The 24,021-nt window shown below is 49.0% G+C and overlaps 1 protein-coding gene across 1 annotated transcript; it reads left to right on the top strand.

Moving 5' to 3' along the window:
• Positions 1-14,720: 14,720 nt before the first annotated feature.
• LOC123168783 (cortical cell-delineating protein) lies at positions 14,721-15,398 on the top strand. Its single transcript, XM_044586653.1, has one exon. It carries the CDS (start codon positions 14,769-14,771, stop codon positions 15,207-15,209), a length of 441 nt encoding a protein of 146 aa, XP_044442588.1. The 5' UTR covers positions 14,721-14,768; the 3' UTR covers positions 15,210-15,398.
• The last annotated feature ends 8,623 nt before the right edge of the window (positions 15,399-24,021 follow it).

The following is a 24,021-nucleotide window of genomic DNA, read 5'->3' as shown; positions in this document are numbered from 1 at the left end:
AGGGTTTGACTGATCGTACGAACCAAATTGTGTCTATTGAGCTTTTTATGCAAAAGAATACTCTACATGACTTTTTTTGTAACTAATACTCTACATGACCTTATAAATAAGCCAAGTCGTGTCAAACATAACAAATATTTTTAATGGCACCTAACAGTACAAACGAAAATATTTAAGGAAATGATACTAAGAATTTGGTCCTTACCTAATGTAATTTGTGGCTGAACAGCTTCTCTGTTTTTCAGATAGCCAAGATCTATAAATCTGTTGGCAAAAGAAATACCCATGGCCCACAGTTTAGTTTTTTTTCGAAAAGGGGTTTTACCCCAGCCTCTGCATCAGAAAGATGCATACGGCTCATATTATTAATAAAAACTAGCAACAAGTCTCCAAGTCTCGAAGCATGAAAAAAAAGCTCATAAGAGCTAAACAGAAAAGCCACAACCGGCTGGCAAAAAAAAATTGGAGCACTACATGTCTATCCTATTACATGACCGCCATCCAAACCGGTTGAAAATATCCCGAGCTACCATCTCCCATCGGGTAGACGCAGTAACCAAACGCTCCCTGGCCTCCGTCGGAGTGAGTAGCGACCACATACGGATCAACGTTGTGGCCCTGAAGATAACCTGCAAAAAATGAATGTTCGTTGATCTGTTAAAAACCAAATCATTTCTGCAGTTCCAGACTGCCCATAATAAAGCACAGACGCCAACGCGAATGTGCCTCGCTGTATCGGAGTCAACCCCATCAAGCCACGTTCCAAATAACATGTTGATGGACGTAGGCGGATTAATATTAAAAGCAATATGAATCGACCACCATAGAATCTTAGCGAGCGAACAATCAAGAAAGAGGTGTTTGATAGTTTCGTTATGGTCACAAAAACTACATCTAGCAGAACCCACCCAATTGCGTTTTGCCAGATTATCCTTAGTCAAAATAACTTGTTTATGCACGAACCACATAAACACTTTGATTCACAAAGGTACCTTTACTTTCCAAACGTGCTTCGAGGAAGGAACGACGCTAGAGTTTATGACGTCCAGATACATGGATTTGACCGAGAACACGCCGTTCTAGTTAATTTCCAATACAACTGATCTGGCTGCTGAGACAACTGGACATCCATCAAACATCTTACAAGATGAAGCCAGGCCTCCCAACGATTTCCAACTAGCATCCTCCGAAAACTAATATTGAGGGGAGTGGATTGTAGAACGGTTGCAACGTAAGCTTCTCTACGTTGAACAACGTTGTACAGAGAAGGATATTGAAGTGCAAGGGTGTCCCCCCAAGCCACGTATCCTCCCAGAACCTCGTATTAGCTCCATTTCCGACTAAGAACATTGTCCTGTTGAAAAAGAGTGGCTTGACTCTCATCAATCTTTTCCAAAATGGTGAGTCAGTCGGCCTCACTGTCACCTGGGCCAAGGTTTTAGACTGAAGATACTTATTTCGCAAAATCTGAGCCCAAGTAGCCTCCGTCTCGGACGAAAGTTTAAACAGCCACTTGCTAAGGAGACATCTGTTTTTGACTTCCAGATTTTCAATACCTAGACCCCCTTGGTCCTTCGGCCTACAGATTATATCCCATTTAGCAAGCCTATACTTTCGTTTAAGCTCATCACTCTGCCAAAAGAATCGAGATCGATAGAAGTCTAGCCTCTTCCTGACACCCACTGGGACTTCGAAAAAGGATAGAAGAAACATAGGCATACTGGTGAGGACCGAATTAATCAAAATTAATCGCCCTCCATATGACATGAGCTTCCCTTTCCAACAGCTCAGTTTCTTCTCGAAACGATCCTCGATGCATTTCCACTCTTTGATAGTCAGCTTACGATGATGGATGGGTATACCTAAATACGTGAACGGTAACGTGCCCAACTCACATCCGAACAATTGTTTATACGCCTCCTGGTCATCATTAGCTCTTCCAAAACAGAACAATTCGCTCTTGTGGAAGTTAATTTTGAGCCCGGACAATTGTTCAAATAAGCATAACAGAAGCTTCATATTTCTCGCTTTCGCCAAGTCGTGCTCCATGAAGATGATAGTATCATCAGCATACTGAAGGATGGAGATACCGCCATCAACTAAATGCGGAACCAGGCCACCTACCTGCCCCGCATCCTTAGCCCGTCCTATTAAAATAGTCAGCATATCAACCACTATGTTGAATAGGATCGGTGACATGGGATCTCCTTGCCTTAACCCTTTGTGAGTCTGGAAATAGTGACCTATATTGTCATTTATTTTAATCCCAACACTCCCTTTTTGCGTAAAGGATTCAATCTGGTTTCTCCAGGCCGTGTCAAATCCTTTCATACGCAGAGCCTGTTGAAGGAAAGGCCATTTAACTTTATCGTATGCTTTTTCAAAATCCACTTTAAAAACAACGCCATCTAGTTTTTTTGAGTGAATCTCATGGAGCGTTTCATGCAAGACGACAACCCCTTCAAGGATATTTCTATCTGGCATGAAAGCAGTCTGGGACGGTTGCACAACTGAATGCGCAATCTGCGTAAGTCTGTTCGTCCCAACCTTGGTGAATATTTTGAAACTAACATTAAGCAGACATATAGGCCTGAACTGCTCAATGCGAACGGCCTCTGTCTTCTTAGGAAGAAGAGTTATCGTTCCAAAATTCAGCTTAAACAAATGAAGCTGACCATTAAAAAACTGATGAAACATCGGCATCAGGTCTCCCTTAATGAAGTGCCAACACTTTTTATAAAACTCCGCCAGAAATCTATCCGGTCCTGGATCCTTATTATTTTCCATTTGTGCGATGGCCTCACACACCTCTTTCTCTGTAAAGGGAGCAGACAAAATCTCATTCTCGACGGTCTCAAGTTGAGGAACATCCTCAACCCTTGACTCGTCCAAAGACACAAAATTCTCTTCCGGAGGTCCAAACAACTGCTTATAATAGTTGGTAATGTAAACTTTCAGGTTCTCTTGACCAACTATCGTTCCTTCATCTTGTTCTAATTGGAAAATTCTCTTCTTACGATGCTTCCCATTAGCAATCATGTGAAAGAATTGAGTATTATCCTCGCCTTGGATGATTTTGCGAACCTTAGCGCGCAATGCCCACTTCAATTCCTCCTCACGAAGAAGCTCTTTCAGCCGCAACTCAGCCTCCATCTTAGTTTCCAGCTCACTGGCACCTAAGATAGAAGTTTCAGCTTTTACTTCAAGGGTCTGGATAAGTAGAAGGAGTCGCTCCTTCTCCGCCTTATATATCCCATGCGTATGCTTAGCCCATCCACGAAGGAACCTTCGAAGATGACGAATCTTGCATTGCCATCTCTCAATGGGTGACCATCCTCCTGTGTCTTTAGCCCACTCTCTAGCTAACAACTCGAGGAAACCTTCTCTTTCAAACCAAGCAAGTTCAAATGAGAAAATATTCTTGTTACCCACATGAGTTTGAGCTCCCAAGTCAACTAGTAGCGGCGTGTGATCCGAGATCCCTCGAGTCAACGCCTGCACTGTTACCAGGGGAAACTTCTGTTCCCATTCGCCACTAGCTAAAACCCGGTCAAGCTTCTCAAAAGTCGGTACCGGTAACGAGTTAGCCCAAGTGAATTTCCTACCCGAGAGCTCTATCTCTCTGAGATCCAAGCTTTCAATGATAGTATTGAACATAAACAACCATCTGCCGTCTAAATTCTCATTATTCTTTTCCTCCCTTCTTCGAATAATGTTGAAATCACCCCCCACTAAAACAGGGAGCTGCTCATTACCGCAGACACGGACCAGATCGTCCAAGAAATCTGGCTTGAGTTCTGGTTGCGCGGCTCCGTAAACCGCGACCAAAGCCCAATCAAATCCAAAACTACACTCTGAACTTCCAAAGTTTCACACTTAACCCCAAGTAAAATCCCACCGGATCTTCCTCGAGGGGGGAGGCAATGCCAGTCGAAATCTACCCCCCAGATAAAGTACTAAGAAAATGTGGAGTGAAGTTGCCTCTTCCAGTTTCAGACAGAGCAATAAAGTCCAAATGATGTTCAAGAGAAGCATCCGCTAGAAACCTTCTTTTAGCCAAGTCTTTAAGACCTCTGCTATTCCAGAAAATGCCTCTCATATTTCATCATGAATTTTTTTAGAGGTACGGATCCTAGCACTTCTACGCACAGCCGAAACCGGATAAACCTTCCGTTTCCAAGTTCGTTTAGGCTTAATGTGATCATCAGATCGGACACCACACTCGGGCTCTGCCGCAATCACCAAAGACTCATCTACATGGTTAGAGATCTCAGGGTAGGCATACCCCTCCTCCTCCTCCGTCTCCGGTACCGCAGGGTCAAGATCGGCACACAAACCATCAAGAACCCTAACCCCAAGCGCATCAATCTCCGACTCATTCATAGGCTTAACGGCAGCTATGTGACGAATCATTTCTAATGCTCGTTCAGCTTCCAAATCAAGAATGTCATTAACAGACCTAGATATCTCTATATCATTATTACCAAGTGATACTCCTAGTTGGTTTGCATTGTGAACAATCTCATCATTGGTAAAATGCAAAATTGAATTCGAATTAATAACAGACCTACCAGTGGAGATCTCGACGTCACGCAGCTTGGCCGCCCTCATAGCACACCTCAGCTGCATGTCATCAACGTCCGGCTGCTCCTGCAGCCTCCCGCTGATCCGCCTCCCCTCGGAGACAGGATCCGGGATCCCACCAAAGGCGACGACCTCCTCGCGCGAAGCTATGCTAGGGGAAAGGCCTCCTGCCCGTCCCCCAACAGCGGTGACCTCGGCCGGGACGACCGGCGCAGCACCACAGGACGACGCCAACTCCCGCGGCCTGTCCACGGAAGTCCCACCGACAGCCGAGACCGGCGAGACCAGCCTAGGGCAATCCGGGGAGTGTGGTGATACGGCCACTCCACCTGACCCGCCCTGCGAGGCCGACCGCGTCCTGGCCAGAGGGGATACGGCGGCCTCCTGCACGCCCACCCCTCCACAAGCAGCCGGCCTCAAGGGAGGGAACTCCGAGCTCGCCCTCAGCGCCGACGGTGACGGCAACTCAGAGCGCCGGGCCTCCTGCCCGACACCTCCAACCGAAACCACCGTCGTAGCCACCTCCACCGTAGCCGGAGGAAAGGTAAGAGAAGAGGGAGGGGCCTCCTGCCCCTCGACACCTCCCACCTCAATAGGCTTCGTCACGCACGGACTCACCACAGGGCTCACGGTATCAACTCGGTCACCCCAAAGCCTAGGCGGAGCCGAGAACGCCCCCAAGGAACCAAGTTGCAAGGTGCTCGTCGGGACCGCACCAGTTGACCCAACAGGAGTAGTGTCACCAGAATTAGACGGACCAGAAGGCCCCTTGGCCTTATCATCATCACTCTTAGCAGTATCATCCTGGTTCCCCGGAGCACCTCCTCCCTCAGAGGTGTCCATGTGGTTATCATCCTCAAACTCACTGAAAAGGTTAGGATCCTCATACCCAACATCCAACTGATACAGAACGCCTTCATATGTCCAAGGCACCACGTCTGGCAGGAACTCAATGTTAGCAACACTGACAAGTAGACGCGCCATCCCGTGAGCACGTGTGAACTGCATATCCACCTGCTCAGTCTTGCCAATCAACGAGCCCAGGCTCCACGTCACCAAAAAGCTGTCCAGTGGCTCAGATGGCGCCCCAGAGAAACGAACCCAAATATGAGTTAACGGCGTGCCCTGCGGCTCCTTCTTTTTCCACTCATCAAACTGCAACACAAAACTAGTGCCCTTGACCCTGCTCATACCGAACTTGAGGATTCTCAACTGATCCTCCTTAGACGGGAAATCTACTTTATAAGTTGTATCTGTGAGCTTGAGCAACGACCACTGAAAATTACCCGGAGCGAGCTCCCTCAACTGTTGAATGATCTGCGCCTCGGTCAACGGTCCATGAACCACCTTCACCACACCGGGGAAGGAGGTCTCCACCGCGGGTGTCAAGGGTTCCACACTGGGAGACTCGAAAAACATCAACTTCGAGCAGCAACCCCCGTATATCTGAACGGAAGGTTTAGGCCCCAACATAAGAGGACACTCGGCAGCTGAATGTTTAGGTTTCCGGCACAAGTCACATAACTCCCAGTGCATTCAACCATAAAGTGTCCCGGTTCACCACAACGGAAACAGGTTAGCTTCTTTTTAGCCGCCCACTTGGACACCTTGTCAACCTCGGACTTCTTCGTACCTTGCTCAGAAATAGAGTCTCCAGTCTGCATGGGCTCCGGCAACGTGACTGCAGCCAGTGCCTGAACCGTCTCCACCGCCACCTGCGGTAAAGCTGATCCACCGTCAGCCACCTCCGGCTCGGCAGAAGTCTTCGGGTGCTTTGGCGGAAAGTGACGCCGGTTCCCGCCCCGACCTCCGCGGAAACGACCCCGGAAAGAGCGGTTATTAGGGCCAGCCGCACCCTCCACAAAGTTGCCGGGTGGCCCTTGAAAACCCTGGTTGGCATTGCCTTTGTCCACCCAAGCATAGCCACGGCCACCTCCGGTAGACGAAGAGCCCCGATGCAGACCAGAACCATAAGCATCATATCCATCATCGCCCACTGGCCACGCGGAGGGTTACAATCATCGCCCGCAGATGCACCCGCCCCGCGGCCGATCGAGCCTTGGCCCGAGGCACCGCTACCACCTGCCATCTGCCTCAGCCACGGCCGTTGGGGCGGCGGCGGCTCGGCCCTAGGTGGCGGCGGCGTGGCTACCCTAGGCTGGAGTTGTGGAGGCGCAGCCCTTAGAGGCTGGGGAAGGGCCGCCCTAGCCGGAGGCGGAGGAGGCGCCGCCCGAGGCGGCGGCGGAACCACCCGAGACGGAGGCGCCACCCGAGGCGGCGGCGGAGCCCCCCGAGGTGGAGGCGCCGCCCGCGCGGAAGCCGGCGCGGCAGCAGCCGCAGCCTGAGCAGCGGAGACCCCCGCGGCCCCGGTCGGGTTCCTCACCACCGGAGCGACCCGCGGTGGAGGTGGTTTTGGCGGCATCGCAGCCGGACAAAGTCCAGGTGGCAGGCGGCGGCCAACGCCGGCGATCCCCGGAGCAAGACGGCGCAAGGACGCAGACGGAAAACCAGGCCTCCCGCGGCGGCGAACCCTAGCATGAACGGGGTGAGAGGAGGAGGGAGAACGTGCATGCGGGGGCGACCGACCCGAGGCCAGCACATGCACGTCGCCCACACCCACCTCAACGCAGGCCTGGCCAGCCCCCTGGGCCTCTAGCCCAGTACTAGCCAAACCCACATCGCCATCGCTCGCTTGCGGCCCAACTATGCCCAAAAGCGAATTCAAACGCGCCGATCTGGCCGCCCGAATATCACGCGTACCGGTCACCACCGGCAATTGCTGCGACACCATCCGACCACCCTTCTTCTTTCTCCTAGTCACTCTCGTCCAGCATTCGGGACGAAAAAAGTCGGACAAGGTGATAGCCGGCGGCCCCTCCTTCGGCAACGGACCACTCCATGGTTTCACTTTCGACTTCTGCGAAGGAACTGGAGTACCGAGCGATAACAATTTCTTGCAACTCACGACAGGTTTAGTCACAGGGATAGATGTTACCAAGCCACTCGTAAATGGCGGCCGAACTGTCGGTTCCGGCAGATCCTCATCGTCTTCATCGTCATCAGCAAGAATCTAGAAACGTCCCCCAAACCGCTGCGAAGGCTTTGGTCCATCGTCGTCCTCCGTAAGATCAACTACGACAGTTTGTTCTTCGCACTCCATGGGGACCTGCACACATTCAAGAACCTCGATATGGAAAAAATCAATGTTTAAACGCTTACCGATATCAAGCTCTTCGTCAATGTTGAGATGTCGCCCGGCCAAAATTTCTCCTTCTTCATCTCGGATCATCATCCAACGAGACGGGTGCGAGTAGATCAGGCCATTGATCCATCTCCCCACCTCTTGAGCATCTTCAAAACGCACGTACCATTTCGTAGGATTCAAAAACCCCCGATCCCGATCCTCCGTCGAAGGATCTCGACGAGAAGCCGGGGAAGAGGGCAGATCGAGCCGCCACGGGAGCCACCACGAGCGCCGGCCGCACCTCATCCAGAGGAAGAGGCGGATCCGGCGACAACCGTAGCGGCGGCTGAGGCGGAGCCGTCACTCCGCGAGGCGGATCGGCGGCGGTGAAATCCCCCCTCCGTCGGCCCCCAAGCCCTCCCCATCGGCTGGCGAGAGCGGCGGCGGTGGCTCCGGCTGGATCGGCGGTGGCGGAGACTCACGCCCGTCGCCCATCCCTCAATTTTCTAACTTGCAAACCCACCCTAAAAAAAATGGATTCATCAACCAGTAAACATTGGCACCATACATAGGGAAATATTCTTTCAAGATGATAGTACATTCTTGGCCTCTAAAGACGAAAGCTAGAGAGAATACATTGATTTATGACTTCATGGATTGGTCCACAGATGAAGTTATAACCTCAATAAGCCAAATATGTGTCATTGTATATTCCAATTCCTGTTTCAACAGCAAATATAATATATTTTGTCTAGTGTTGAAGGCCAACCGAAGGTTGCTTAGTGACGAAATAGAAGTTGTCACTCAATCCGGCATCTCCTGAATTTTCTCCTGAATTTTAATGATTTCAGGTTTTAGAACCAGAACACACCCAGATCAGATTACCCCATAGAATATATTTTGCCTAGCGCTGAAGGCGAACTGAAGTTTATGAATGATGACCATAATAAATAGAGTACACGTTACCTCAAACACATATTACTCGCCTAGATCAATTCTCCTCTGTTGGCAATTTGGCTGGCAACGACATGGGTGGTCTTTGAGAGCGATTTGATCCAGGGGATAGAGGGACGGATGGCCGTGCTCCGCAGGAAGGGAGACCATCACATAGACCCACATGAGAACCTTGGTTTGGTTGAGTAAGATGAGGAGGACCGGCCATTATGAACCATCTTATTCAAAGAGAGAGCCCGAGATCCATACTTCGGTGACCAGCCAACACAGTCCGGAGGCAGAATCCCATGGGAATCGAACGACCGAAAAAAGAACGAAGCCAAATATTATGGGTTCATGGCGACGTAGAAACTCCTGATCCACAATCCACAGAGCCATCGACTATTCATGGGGTGGCAGTAAAACACTACCGTCTTGAGTGGCGATGTACAATCAAATCACTGTACCTGCAGAGCCACAAGTAACGAAATTAGATAAGGAAAAAAAGGAGGAAATCAGATTGATTTGAAGCAACACGCATCAAACTAAGATGGTTCCGGAATGAGGAGAGATAAGAGGAAGAAGTTTCAAGGTCAGGAAGAAGAGAATACGAAGAGGAAGAGTCAACGGGGACAAAATCATCTGATTGATTCGCTGAAATGAAGAGGCGACGCTTTTTAGGTAATAGAAGAGGCTACGTCTAATGAAATGCTGGGGTAAATTTGTGGTGAGCCACAGGTAGCCACTTTACAGCCCACATACACAAACTTGGTTGGAGTATATGAGAAGTCGCTTGCATAGCCCACGTACAGGAAGGAGAATTAAACTATGTGTAGCATGGGCAACAACCGATCGGGAAAAGGGGTGATGTGGCTGCACTTAACACTGATGTGGCATCAATGTGGACAGTGTGCATGAGAGCATGGTTAATAATATAGCCAGCTGCTGGCTATAAGTCAGTGCCATGTCATCTACAGTCCATCTTATAGCCAACATGTACAATAATAGATTAAAAAGTGTAATATTTTTTTATTATGTGGCCCACCTTTCATTCTCACAAAGTGCCTAGGAGCACGTGCTAGAGCTGGCTCTTCACGAAGAGCCCGCTTACCTTCTCTCTCCTCTTCTCTTTCCTCCAACTAAGTAGAAATATACTAGTTTAATCCTTATAGCCCGCTGAGTCAGCTCTATTATACTTGCTCTGATAAGAGAATAGGAAGTAGTGGGGAACAACTTCTTAAGAATGGTAGATTCAACCACACGGCTGGCTCGGATTCTGCGGAGATTGGGTCAAATAAGAGTATCTCTAGCAGACCCCGTATAACATCGACCCGCAAAACGCGTTTACAGTTCGCGGAAAAAGGCTTTGCGGGCCGGCGTGGGCGGCCGCAGAGTCAGACCCGTATAAAAGGATATTAGCAGAAGATGCTTTTTTACGGGTCGGCTTTGCGGGGTCTGCTCGGGCGCCGCTCCCGCCGGTCCGCAAACAGATACGGTTTGATCTGAATTTGACACATATGCACATATTCAGAAAAAAAATCAATACCACAATACAACAATCATCCACATTATAAATAATTATTCAAATCACCGAAGCAAATTAAATAATTCAATATAAAACTTGTCCCGAATACAAATCACATATGAATTAAATGAAAATGAATAGAAAAATGAGTTTTGTTACTATCCAGCCTTTTGCCAATGGTGCTCAATGAGATCCTCCTGAAGCTGAAAGTGTGTGTTTGCATTTTCAATCTCCTTGTAGGTGTGAAGAAAAGCTCTAATGCGGTTAGGGTCTCTAGCTGGTTTCACACGACTACCCACATTGTCGTAGAAGAACTCCAAGTACATGCCTCTCTCATCTTCGAGAATCATATTGTGAAGAATAACACAGCATGTCATGACGTTTTTCAAGGTCCGCTTGTCTCAAAAACGAGCAGGGCCACGAATAATGGCAAACCTAGATTGCAAAACCCCGAATGCTCTTTCAATGTCCTTTCGGGCCGCCTCTTGCACACTTGCAAATTCACATTGTTTCCTAGTTGTGGGTTCTTTGATGCTCTTGACAAATGTGCACCAAGGAGGGTATATACCATCTGCAAGATAGTACCCCTTTGTGTATCCATGCCCATTGATAGTGTAGTTGCAAGCAGAAGCATCACCACTATCAAGCCTAGCAAACAAATGAGATCGTTGCAACACATTGATATCATTGAGAGTACCCGGCATACCAAAAAAGCAATGCCAAATTCATAAATCCTCGGATGCTACGACCTCTAGCACAATTGTTGCATCACGAGACTTGGCACAATACATTCCCTGCCATGCCTTTGGGCAATTTTTCCAAGTCCAATGCATACAGTCAATGCTACCTAGCATGCCAGGCCAACCTCTTCTCTCATTAGATGCCATCAATTTTTTTGTGTCTTCCTCATTGGGTGCCCGAAGATATTCAGGACCAAAGACACGGAAGATCACTTTGGCAAACCTACGCACTGACTCAATTGTGGTATCTTCACCAATGCGAAGGTACTCATCGGCATAGTCAGCCGGAATGCCGTATGCAATTACCCTCATAGCTGCCGAGATGTTTTGATATGCACTAAATCCCTTCAAGCCCGCGGCATTTCTTTTTTGAGTAAAGTACCGACAATTGGCCTCGCAAGCTTGAACAATTTTCACGAAGAGAGATCGGCGCATTCGGTACCTTCTTCGGAAGAGGTGCGGCGGATATGTCCGCGAAGTAGTCTTGCATCAACATCTATTTCCCGAGATGGCGATTCCGAGGAATGCAAAGACGGCCGACGGTCGATCCTCGTCGCCTCTTTCGGTTCTCATCTTCGTGCTCCTTCACGGCAAGGGCCATCACCAACGTCCGTTGGCGATAGTTGACAAGCAGCGTCTCAACATCCGAGTCATCCGAATCGGACGAATCGTCGAGCAAAAACTTCTCGCATGGGCTCAATTCCATCTAAATTCACAAAAACGCACACCGCGTTAACCAACTATGCATACCGCTCGGCACAAACACAACTAAAAACTCACCGGCGGCTCGGGGGGCAGTGGCTCTCCGGCGGCTCGGGGGCGCTCGATCCCGGGCGGCGACGGCGACTAGGGGCGGCTCGGATCGGCGGATCCGGTGCAATGGCTCGGTGGAAGAGGGTAGGGGCGCCCCCGTGGCGCGATTCCGCCCGCAGATCATTCGGCCGGAATCGCCGGCGGCGGACGGGCGGAACCGATGGTGGACGGCAGCGGAAGGAGGTGGGGAAAGGGCGCGGGCTGAAATGTCTCTTCTGCCAACCGCTTTCCTGGGATACGGGACACCATAGATGCGAGGCAGAAACCTGCGTATTCGTGGGTTGGGGATGAGATTTTGCCGCGCCCCTCAAAAATATTTAGGGGTCGGACGCGTTTGCGGGGTCTGGTCGGGCAGCATTTTCCGCGCCGACCCGTATTTTGGCGGTTATTTTACAGGTCGCAGCTTTATACGGGGTTTGCTAGAGGTGTTGTAAGCCCCCTTCAGATCGATTGCAGACTGCACCTATTTCAGACCTGTCTTGTTGTGTTTCCCTAAACCTCGACTGCGACCAAAGTTGAGCCTTTATACACAAGACCCCAACGATGAATCAGAAAAATAACTCGGAGGAGCAGATCTTGGGAGGAGGGATGTCCAAGCGTCGGCTCCAACTACAGGGGCCGCGCCGACAAGAAGTTGCGGCCTGTGCAGAGGCAGAAGCACCTCTATCTGGTGCTAGATGACTGGACGAAGGACTTTTCCATCCGCAAGATTGACATCGACACCTTGGACGGCAGCTCCGACCTGGACTTGGAGCCCCCGATTCTCCGACTAGTGTCACCTTCACCTACTTATCCCATGAACTTCGCTGCCCTGGGCAGCAAAATCTTCATGGCAAGCAACAAACACCCTAGCACCATGGTCTACGACACAGAGACAGCTGGACTGGCCATCGGCCCTCCTCTTCCGGCCGGACTGCACGGCGGTATCCACATCTTTGTGGCTACTGCCAACACGCAGTTGTATGTGTTGAAGTATAGCATCAAGGAAATGCGACAGTCATTTCAGGTGCTGTCCGCGGTCGGCATCACGTATCCCCATTCTTCAAATCCAAGCACGGACTGGTGTTGGACAAGCGTGCCCTCTCCAGTGCCATTCACCAAGGATGACATGATCACCTCCTATTTCCAAGGACAAGGCTACTTTGACAGTGAGTTGGATGCATGGGTTGGCCTTCACAAGGATGGGTACATTTGTTCCTGCCAAGCCGCTTCCTGCACCAACACAGTTACCATGCAGCCGGACTGGAAGACGACTAAGGAGAAACTTTTCCTCACGTACATGCGGAACACCAGGTTTTGCCTTGTGGAGAGTGTGGTATGTGAAGAAGTGGAGTTAGATGATGCCTTTGGTGACTGTAATGGCTTCATGCTCTGCATCACCATTTTTTGTCTCAAGTACAATCGTGAGGGAGAGCTGCAAACCACCATCCGCCGCACCACCAAATCCTATCAAGTGTCTAAGCATGTCACGTCATTTTCTCCCGTGGCGTTCTAGTTTTAGCTAGGAATTTGCTGTTTGGCTTGGTTGTATGCAATGCATCTATGTCCTTCTCATGGATGTAAATTATTATTTGTAGCAATAAAAATCTTCCTTAAGAAAAAAAAATGACGATGTCCGCAGCTTACTGGTGTGTCGAGATGGGTAATTCCCACGACACTACGGAGTTATGTTTTCTATGATTCATACAGTAATATGGTGTGCAGCGAGGGGAGCTTTGACGAATGCATAAGATTGGAGTTACTACCGCTGTGACATATGTGAACTCCGAAAATATGTCCGAGCACATTTCTCTATTTATTTTCATGAGAGAAAGCACTCTAAGTTATGTTTCCTGAGTGCCCACTAGCTCTCGCCAACTTTCACAACTCGAATTCCTCCCTGATTCTACGCATGACAATCGATGCCATTGATACTTTCTTATCGAAAACACGGCTGTTCCGTTCCAGTCAAATGAAGCGCAAGGCACAGTACGACAGAGAGTTGAGTTGCTTGCGGTCGCTAATGGCTCTAAAAATGCTGCTCACCTCTGGCCACCAATCGGAGAGCGCATCCCAACTGCTTGGAGAAAATCTGTGGAGCCTAAGTGGTAGAAACACATTGTACACCCGGGTGTTGTACCAAATTTCGCGTGAGAAAAAGCAGCCCAGCAACATATGGTTGACCGTCTCCTCCTCCTGCGCACAGAGGACGCGCGCGGCCGCTGGATGTTGCAGATGCCGCTGAGCTAGCCAATCTGCAGTCCACAGTCAGTTGTGAAGAGCAAGCCAAGCAAAAACTTTTACCTCCAGAGGCGCCCAGGAAGACCAGATCTGCTCTGCTGACTAATCTCTACCATTCGATAGCTAAAGCCAGATGACTATCAAAGGATGGATCTGTAGAAACCATCATACTGTATCATAAGCTTGTTCATTATTGATCTCCCTCACCTCACGCACGCTTATAATACGCCATATGAATGGACGTAACGTAACCCTCGATATCGGCTTAGCTTCCGGTGTCTATGCGCGCCCTTATTTCCGTGTCCTCGGCGCCGCGTACCGCTAACAAGTCCAAGCGCTCACAGCGCATGCTTAACTATTGCCTAAAAATACCGGATGCTTTCTCAACTTGCTTATACATGATTAAAATATGTTGTGTGACATGACAAGGTATTGCACTGTTGCGTAACATGCATGAACATGCAAGGGTGTTGCTCAACTTGTTGCCATATCTCCAGAATTGATAAACCATATCATGCTTAATCCCTTGTCTTATCTCTCTAAAACAAATGATACATCGAGAGGACAACCCAGCAGTTTTGAAAGCAATCGAATCACACATGGCCACGTCTGATCATACACACATACGTAAGCTACTACGTCAAACAGCTCGATCCCATCCATGCATGCATCCGTATCACCAGGCTATAAATACAACACTTCTCCAAGCTCTCATGCATCCCAAACCCAAAGCACTAGCTATATTACTCTAGCACACCACACAATCACAATGGCATGCAAAGCTGCCATCTTCGTCGCGCTGAGCCTCCTCCTCTCCGCCGTCGCCGCCAACGGCTGCGGAAGCACCTATTGCCAACCGCCGGTCGTCGTGCCGACACCACCCGTCGTCGTTCCGCCGCCATACCATGGAGGAGGAGGGCACGGCCACGGCCACGGCCACGGAGGGCAGTGCTCCATCAACGTGCTCAACCTGAGGGTGTGCGCCAACGTTCTCGGTGGACTGCTCGGCCTCAAGATCGGCGTTCCGGCGCGCGACCAGTGCTGCCCGCTGCTCCAGGGGTTGGCCGACCTCGACGCCGCCGTCTGCCTCTGCACCGCCGTCAGGGCCAACATCCTCGGCCTCCACCTCAACGTGCCTGTGGACATCAGCCTCCTCCTCAACCACTGCGGCAAGACGTGCCCGTCTGGTTTCATTTGCCCAGCCCATTAACGGACGTATTGTTGCATGGGCGCCGAATAAGATTTGCCTTCCGTACTTTGTTTTTTTATTTCATCAAATGTGGATCTGTTCCACTCCCACATTTCAATTGTGTAACCAGTACTACTTTTGTTTTTTGGCAAACAAGCATATACTCTTCGTATTGATAAATATCATCAGTGAGCAATAATTATTACTCTAGCTAATCGTCCAATGTGCTTTGCTACACCCACGTAATGCTACGGGGTGAAGAGCTTACGTAGAAGCATTTTTGTTGTCCAATTGTAGCTTCTTCCTTTTTGTGAATTTGTACGAAATAGCTTGCAGCTTTTACTAGAAATGATCCACTTTTTTAGTTATTAAAAAAAGCAAAAAAAAGAGCAGAACAGATGCAACATCACCGTCCACCACTAATGATGGCAACCCTAGGGTAAGATGGAGGTGCTCCAACAACAACACCTCCATGAAAGGAATGATGCACAAACAACGTTGTAACTGGATACAACTACTAAGGTCAGCTAATAGGTTTTCACCCTTGGAGAGAAGTCTGAGTAAACTTCGATCAGTGCTTTCAACAAGAGAACAACACGTGAATGCCGCCATTTCTAGGTTCAACCAATGAAGGGTCAAACCTAGAGTTTTGACCATTTGGAGCTCGTGACCCAACACTCAAAGTATGCCATCTAACCGAAGTCAAGTGGACACATGGTGTTGAGTTTGAGTAATGCCTATGGACATCCACCATCGACACTTCCCATGATGTCGAGAGTCCAAGCCGCCCACGTCAAGCCGATTTAGGCCAGTCATGCAGTGCACCTCTGACAAGGGTTGCGCCACACATCGAGGAGAAGTAGGGTTGCCAGATCAGCCATTGTAGACGCCTTCACGGGCCATGTCGAGTACTCCAACCCCAACACCAAGCTTGTGGGGAAGGTTCCTCCATGTAATTCAAGACAGCCATGTCTTAGAACTTGGGGAAGAACTCTAGGTTGTTTCATCTCATCTCTCTCTCTCTCTCTCTCTCTCTCTCTCTCATGATTTGAATCAACTATTTATCCATATGTACCTTTTGCTACAATTTGTGCTAGATTTTCTCCTCATTCTTCGTGTTCTTTCTCAAATCCACCTTCAATTCATAAAGATCGGACCATCATATATAGCGCTTGCCATGTATCATTGGGTCTATTGAACTCCATTCTTACCCTAACAGCATGCTCTCATTATTGGCGGCATTCTTGTTGGTCCAGAGGTCTGACTAGGGATTTTTTGGTGTTTATATTTCTACACATACAACTAGGTTTTTCTTTGAACCTTACATTCAAGAACCATTTGCAATTCTAACATAAAATATAAACTTAGTTGTGCACATGACAATAGAATAATAACAACTTTATTATTTGTCTTAGAGCATCTCTAACGCTGGCCCCCAAATCGGACACCGCATATGTCCGCAGACCAGGGGGGCCAGTCCGTGGACACTGATGTGGGAGCCAGTCATCCAACTATAGCTGCATACATTTCCAACATGCTTTCAGCAAACCGAATGAATTACATGCAAACCGGATGGTTTTCATCTAAATCGGAGCACATTCATTACATGTTTGACATATTTTAATTAAAAAAGCGACCGGGCCTAAACCTAGCATGTGGCGGCTGTCCCCCACGTCCTTGTTGTTCCCTTCCCGCGATCTCCGGGCTCATATCGCCTTCTCCATTAGAGGCATCAATAATGTCCCCAAAGTGATCGCCGGTATGGAAGAGTAGAACATGAAAGATGGACTGGCCCACATGGGACTTGAGGGCCCGTCGCCTCCCATTTCCTATTCATTCTTATCTGATTATGCGACCTGTTCGTCGCAGGTGGACGTGAGATCCACGATGGAGTGGAGGGGCCGGCACGCTCATCGTCCCACCGGCGCAGCCAATCAGCGTTTGGCGATGCGTAGGATGCGCAGCTGGCGGTGTTCTCGTCTGCGATCGCCTCTGCGTCCGGCTGCGCCGCTTGTATGTTGCCAGCGGCGGCTCGAGTGCGGGCGGCCTCATAGAGCGCCTGCTGCTCGGCAACGAAGCTGGGGTTCGCCGCGGCCATGGCCGCCACGAATTCCTCGCTCGTGCGCTTGCCGTAGAACTGTTCCTCTGTCAGTCGGTGTTGCTCGAGAAGGAACAAGTTGTACCACTGCTCCTCCTGTGCCTGCCAGAACAGCGACATAAGCGAGGGTGTTGGCTCCTCCTCTGCCAAACAGATTGGCGGTGTTGAGTATATTGATTGTTAGGAAAGATAGAATAGCGTAGGATATTATTCTACTTTGCCTTGTACTCCAAGATGATCATGTCTCTCCTATATATATGCCCACGAGGCTAAAGCAATACAACAACAATTTCACCAAATACCTCTCTGCCTTCTAACATGGTATCAGCCTAACCGACCCAACCCTAGCCGTCGCCCGCCGCTTCCGCTCTGCGCCGCCCCCGGGGTGGTCGGCCTCCATGACCACCGCCGGGGGCCGCGCCGCCTGTACCTAGGGTTCGTCCGCCGGTCGTGGTGATCGCTCTTGATCCGGATTTTTCTATCTCTCGCCAGTCGCTTTGATCGGCGTTCTCTTTTTTGGTTATCCGATCTATAGACCGGTGGCGTTGCCCGCTGCCATTCGTCATCTCAACGCGTGTCTACTTCGTTGACATCTTCATCATCTTAGACGGGATTGGTCGTCGGCTTGCCTTCGGATTCTTCTCCAATCTCACCGTCTGCGTCGCTACCGTTGTGACTCCAGGGGGATGTTGAGTATAATGATTATTAGGAAGTATAGGATAGACTAGGATTTGGTCCTGCATTGTCTTGTACTCCAAGTTGATTTTTGTACTCCTATATATGTGCCCACGAGGCTCAAACAATACAATAACGATTCCACAAATCCCTCTCTCTCCCTTCTAACAGGCAGTAGTAGTCTGTGCACCCCTACCACCGAGGTGCTCGGCGGTAGGTGGGTACAAGCATTGTATTTGATACTTCGAAATTTTTTACGTTAAGGCATGAACCCCTACCGTCAAAGACCCCGGGAGTAGGAAAAGGATTAGATCTCGAAAAATTTGAACCAGGGTTCTCATAAAAGGGTCGCTCAGTTTCAGTATGTATACGGAGTGGAGTTTTCTGGCCTTCGGAGTACGAAACCGAACCGAACTAGAGCGCTGCCGCCATATAGTCTAGTCGGCGTCGCTCGTCCCTCCCCTGTCCTCAATTCCCAAATCCAACCCATAATGTCGAAATCCGCCTTCCGCTCGAGCAGACCGGACTACATCCTCCTCAACTTCCCCGTGAACGATACCACCGCCGGAACCTTCACGAAATCCTTCGTCATCAATGATCCGCCGCGCCTGTCCAGATTCTACGTCTACAGCCCCACCGTCCACAGTGCCCCCACGGTGCCAGGTCGTCGGAGAACCTCGCCCTCCTCCGCGCCCACCTCGCCGCTTCCGGCCCAGCAGAGTACTCATCTACAGGGAGGGAGGGCCAGGCTGCAAGAGCAAGGCCAAGGCGTCGCTCGATCTGCTCCCAGATGTCGGCCCGTACATCTACAGAGAGACGATCGACCAGAACCTCATCGGCCTCCTGCCGGACGGCAACGGCAAGAACTTCGTCCTGGCCGCTCTCGGATGGGAGTCAAAGACGTACACGTGGAGGCTCCATGTCTTCAGGTCCAAGCACGGCGCCTGGACCCAGCAGCCACTCGTCCCGGGCATTCCCTCTGGACCAAAGGAGAGTAAAGCAGATGTAACTCCCGACAAGGTGATCAACTTGGTGTTAGGTTGATCTCCTCCGTGTGGGCCCACCGGGCCCTTAGATCCGCGCCATGATCGGGGGCGCCCAACCCTCTTTTAGTTGGTGGGCCCCTGTGACCCGCGCATATATAAACAGAGGTGGGGGCTGGCGCCCATATTTCCGTGTCCTCTGCGCCGCGTACCGCTAACCAAGTCCAAGCGTTCACACCCCATGGTTAATTATTGCCAAAAATACCTGATGCTTTCTCAACTTGCTTATACATTATTTTTTTATAAAGGATGGATTTTATTGGCTCAAAATGAAGCATCATGAGAATACAAACATAATGAGTACACACCCGGCCGAGTACACACCCGGCCTCTGTATAGCTAGGATGCACACAGCCAACACTAACTCACACACACAAAACACGCCGACAAATAGCAAAGTCATGTAAGACCAAAGCTAAACGTAGGCAATAAAAAAATCCAAAGTAATATACACGCGATCGACAAACTACAACAATGACCATATCTGCATCAATCATCTCATGACACAACACGGACGACGAGGTTTTTTTAACAACAACGCCTTCCGAAAGGGAGCGACGCTCAAGCATCGCCGTCGCCGGATCTAACAACCCATGGTCAGAATTTAGATTTTCACCCTGAAGAACCGGTCTGAACATATCAGAGCAATGTCTTCAACAAGATAACGACATAACAACATCGTCATTGCCAGGTCTAGCAACATGTGTCAGACCTAGGCTTTCACCCCGAAACTCAAGACCAGGTGCTCAAGTAGCACCATCATCAACATCACTTATGTGTTGCCGCCACCACTTTTCCCCGATCCCAGTAGGTACACGTGTTGTGCACCGCCGCTGCTGTATCACCATCCCTCTGCGTCAAGTCATCATCCAAAATATGTTGTGTAGCATGACAAGGTATTGCACTGTTTGCGTAACATGCATGAACATGCAAGGGTGTTGATCAACTCGTTGCCATATCTCCAGAATTGTCAAATCATATCATGCTTAAATCTTGTCTTATCTCTTTAAAACAAATAATACATCGAGAGGACAACCTAGCAGTCTTGAAACCGATCGAATCACACATGGCCACGTCTGATCATACATACATACGTAAGCAACTACGTCAAACAGCTCCATCCCATGCATGCATGCATCCATATCACCAGGCTATAAATACAACACTCTCTCCGAGCTCTCATGCATCCCAAACCCAAAGCACTAGCTATATTACTCTAGCACACCACACAATCACAATGGCATCCAAAGTTGCCACCAGTACTATACTATTTTTTTTGGCAAACAAGCATGTACTCTTTGTATTGATATAAATATCAACCGTGAGCAATAATTATTACTCTAGCTAATTGTCCAATTGTAGCTTCTTCCTTTTTGCGTATTTGTACAAAATAGCTTGCAGCTTTTCTAGAAATAATCCACTTTTTAGTTATTAACAAAAAGGAAAAAAAAGAGCGATCAACGGAACAGATGCAGCATCGCCATCCACAATTAATGACGGCAACCCTAGGGTAACAGGGAAGGTGCTCCAACAACAACACCTCCATGAAAGAAATGGCTCTCAAACAACGTCGTCACCGGATACAACTACTAAGGTCATGCTAATAGGTTTTCACCCTTGAAAAGAAGTCTGAGTAAACTTTGAGCGGTGTTTTCAATAAGAGAACAGCACGTATGAATGCCACCATTTCTAGGTTCAACCAATGAAGAGTCGAACGTAGAGTTTTGACCCTTTGGAGCTCGTGACCCAACACTCAAAGTATGCCACCTAATCGAAGTCAAGTGGACACATGGTGTTCAGTTTGAGCAACGCCTATGGGCATCCACCATCGACACTGATCCCATGACATTGAGAGTCCAAGCCGCCCATGTTGAGCTGATTTAGGCCAGTCATGTAGGGAACCTCCGATAAGGTTGAGTCACACATCGAGCAGAAGCAGGGTTGCCAGATCTGCCATTGTAGACGCCTTCACGGGCCATGTTGAGTACTCCAACCCCAACACCAAGCTTGTGGGGAAGATTCCTCCATGTAATTCAAGACTTCCATGTCTTACAACTTGGGGAAGAACTCTAGCTTGTTTCATCTCTCTCTCTCTCTCTCATGATTTGAATCAACTATTTATCCATGTGTACCTTTTGCTACAATTTGTGCTAGTTTTCCTTCTAATTTCCTCCTTGTTCTTCGTGTTTTTTCTCAAGTCCACCTCCAATTCATAAAGATTGGACCATCATAGCGCTTGCTCTGTATCATTGGGTCTATTGAACTCAATTCTTACCCTAACAACATGCTTTTATTATTGGCGGCATTCTTGTTACATGAACAATGCTCATGGTTAGGAAAACAGAATCATTAACAAAAAATGAGTTGGTCCAGAGGTCTGACTAGGATCTTTGGTTTTTATCTTTCTACACATACAACTAGGTTTTCCTTTGAACCTTACATTCAAGAACCATTGCAATTCTAGCATATAAAAATAGAACAATAACAACATTATTATTTGCCTTAGGATGTCTCTAACGCTGGCCCCCAAACCAAACACCGCATTTGTCCGCGGACTAGGGTTCGGTCTACGGACACTGATGTGGGAGCCGGCCGTTGAACTATAGCTGGATCTGGCTCAACTTTCGATCCAAAGAGTGAATTTGTCCGGCGGTGGACGCCCGTGATGCCCACCGCTCAGTTTCAGTACACTATACACGGAGTGGACTTGTCTGGCCTTTGGAGTACGAAACCGAACCGAACTAGAGAACTGCTGCCATATAGTCTCGTCGGCGTCGCTCGTCCCTCCCCTGTCCACAATCCCCAAATCCAAGTCCAACCCATAATGTCGAAATCCCCCTTCCACTGGGGTGACGATCCGCCGCGCCTGTCCAAATTCTACGTCTACAGCCCTACCATCCACAGTGCCCCACGGTGCCGGAGATCGTTTGGTTGTCGGAGAACCTCGCCCTCCTCCGCATCTACCTCGCCGCTTCCGGCCCTGCAGAGTACTTCATCTACAGTGCGGGAGGGCCAGGCTGCAAGGCCAGGGCGTCGCTCGATCTGCTCCCAGACGTCGGCCCGTACATCTACAGAGAGACGATCGACCAGAACCTCATCGGCCTACTGCCGGACGGCGACGGCAAGCGGTTCGCCCTGGCCGCTCTCGGACGGGAGTCAAAGGGGGTGTTTGGTTCAGAAGTCCTAGGACTTTTTCTAGTCCCAGGGACTAATCAAAAAAGGCTCTCTAGTAGAGTCTTTTTCAGTCCCTCTAGAAAAAGTCCCTCCCGTTTGGTTCCTAGGGACTTTTTAGGAACTTTTCCTAGTCTCTGGGACTAAAAAGTCCCTGAACCAAACACCCCCAAAGACGTACACGTGCAGGCTCCATGTCTTCCGTTCCAACCACGGCGCCTGGACCCAGCAGCCGCTCGTCCCAGGCATTCCCTCTGGACTAACAGAGCGTCAGGCAGACCTAACTCCCGACAAGGTGATCAACGTGGGAGATGGGGTGCTAGGCTATGTTGATCTATGGCATGGCATGCTGCTCTGCAACCTGCTCGACGAGCCTGTGACGTCGCGCTTTGTTCCATTGCCCACGCTGCTGCCCAACAACCGAGAACATTACAGCGAAATCTTGGCGCGGTCCTTCCGCGACGTCACGTGCCACGGGTAGAAAATGGGCCTTTAGTCCTGGTTCGCAAAGGCCTTTAGTCCCGGCTGTGCAACCGGGACTAAATATGCGCGACTAAAGACCCCCCCTTTAGTCGCGCCTCTTACGAACCGCGACTAAAGGCTTTAGTCCCGGTTCTCGTGGCTAACCGGGACTAAAGGCCTCCTCCGCAGGTTTAGGGTTTTAGCCCCCCTAAACCTGGTTTTTTTGCGAATTTTTTTTATTTTTTTTATTTTCAAATTTCTGAATTATTTTAACCTCTAATCTCTAATCACCACCCCTCGTCACTGCTCAATTTAACCTCTAATCTCTAATCACCCCTCATCATTCCAAATCATCTAACTTCCCGGATGGTCACCCATCCTCTCACTACTCCAGCCTGAGCACGCTTAACTTCCGGGTTCTATTCTCCCTCGTTTCCAAGTCTGCACTTGTTGTTTTCCTGACAATAGTAGGATGTCAATTCTATTAACCCTCAGGAATTTAGCTTGAGCATGAAGTGACACATTTCACTGTTTGAGTTTGAGACTATTGTTTTAAAAAACAATAATTATTTAGTAACACTAATATTTCTGGAATAATTAGTTTGACCACTGTTTGACCAGATTTGACCAAAATTTAAAAAAAACTGAAATAATTATTTAGTAACACTAATATTCTAGAATAATTAGTTTGACCATTGTTTGACCACAGTTTGACCACAATTTGAAATTTTTTGAAATTTTTTGCCTATCCAGATCTTAAAAGCCCCGTATCTTTTTTCTGTTAGGTTTTTGAGGATTTTGAAAAACTTTTCAAGTAGATGATTTTTCATATAAAAAACTTTTTCATCCGAGTTCGTATGCAAAAGTTATGCCCATTTTAAGAAATTCCAGAGAGATTTTGCAAATAAAGTCGAAATTCATATTTGTTAATTTTCCCAACAACTAGACCACATATCACATGAGAAACTTATTTTATTTTATTTTTTTGACATTTCCATCATTTTCTTTTGGTTTTTCTAAAACTGAAAAGGCGGTCCAGGGGGGTAGAGTTTGATGGGCCCTTTAGTCCCGGTTGGTCTGGCCAACCGCGACTAAAGGACTACCTTCAGTCCCGGTTGGTCTGGCCAACCGCGACTAAAGGACTAACCTTTAGTCCCGGTTGGTCTGGCCAACCGCGACTAAAGGCCTTCGGGCCAGCCTGAGGACCTTTAGTCCCGGTTGGCCAGGCCAACCGGGACTAAAGCCCCTCCCGTCCGCCAGCTGTCGACCGAGCGCGCTGGGCCCAGATAGTTGGTCGCGGGTCTCCTCCCGAACCGCGACTAAAGACCCCTTTGGTCGCGGTTCGATTATTTGGGGACTAATGGGGGCGTATGGAAGCCTCTTT

This window comes from Triticum aestivum, chromosome 1D (genome assembly GCF_018294505.1).
Source record: "Triticum aestivum cultivar Chinese Spring chromosome 1D, IWGSC CS RefSeq v2.1, whole genome shotgun sequence".
NCBI classification, from domain to species: Eukaryota; Viridiplantae; Streptophyta; class Magnoliopsida; order Poales; family Poaceae; genus Triticum; species Triticum aestivum.
The sequence above is the reverse complement of the archived record's forward strand: the minus strand, read 5'-3'. Positions and strand labels throughout refer to the sequence as shown.

What these genes read in the sequence shown, in the direction of transcription:
- LOC123168783 (XM_044586653.1), top strand. Translation starts at nt 14,769, where the DNA reads ATGGCATGCAAAGCTGCCATCTTCGTCGCGCTGAGCCTCCTCCTCTCC.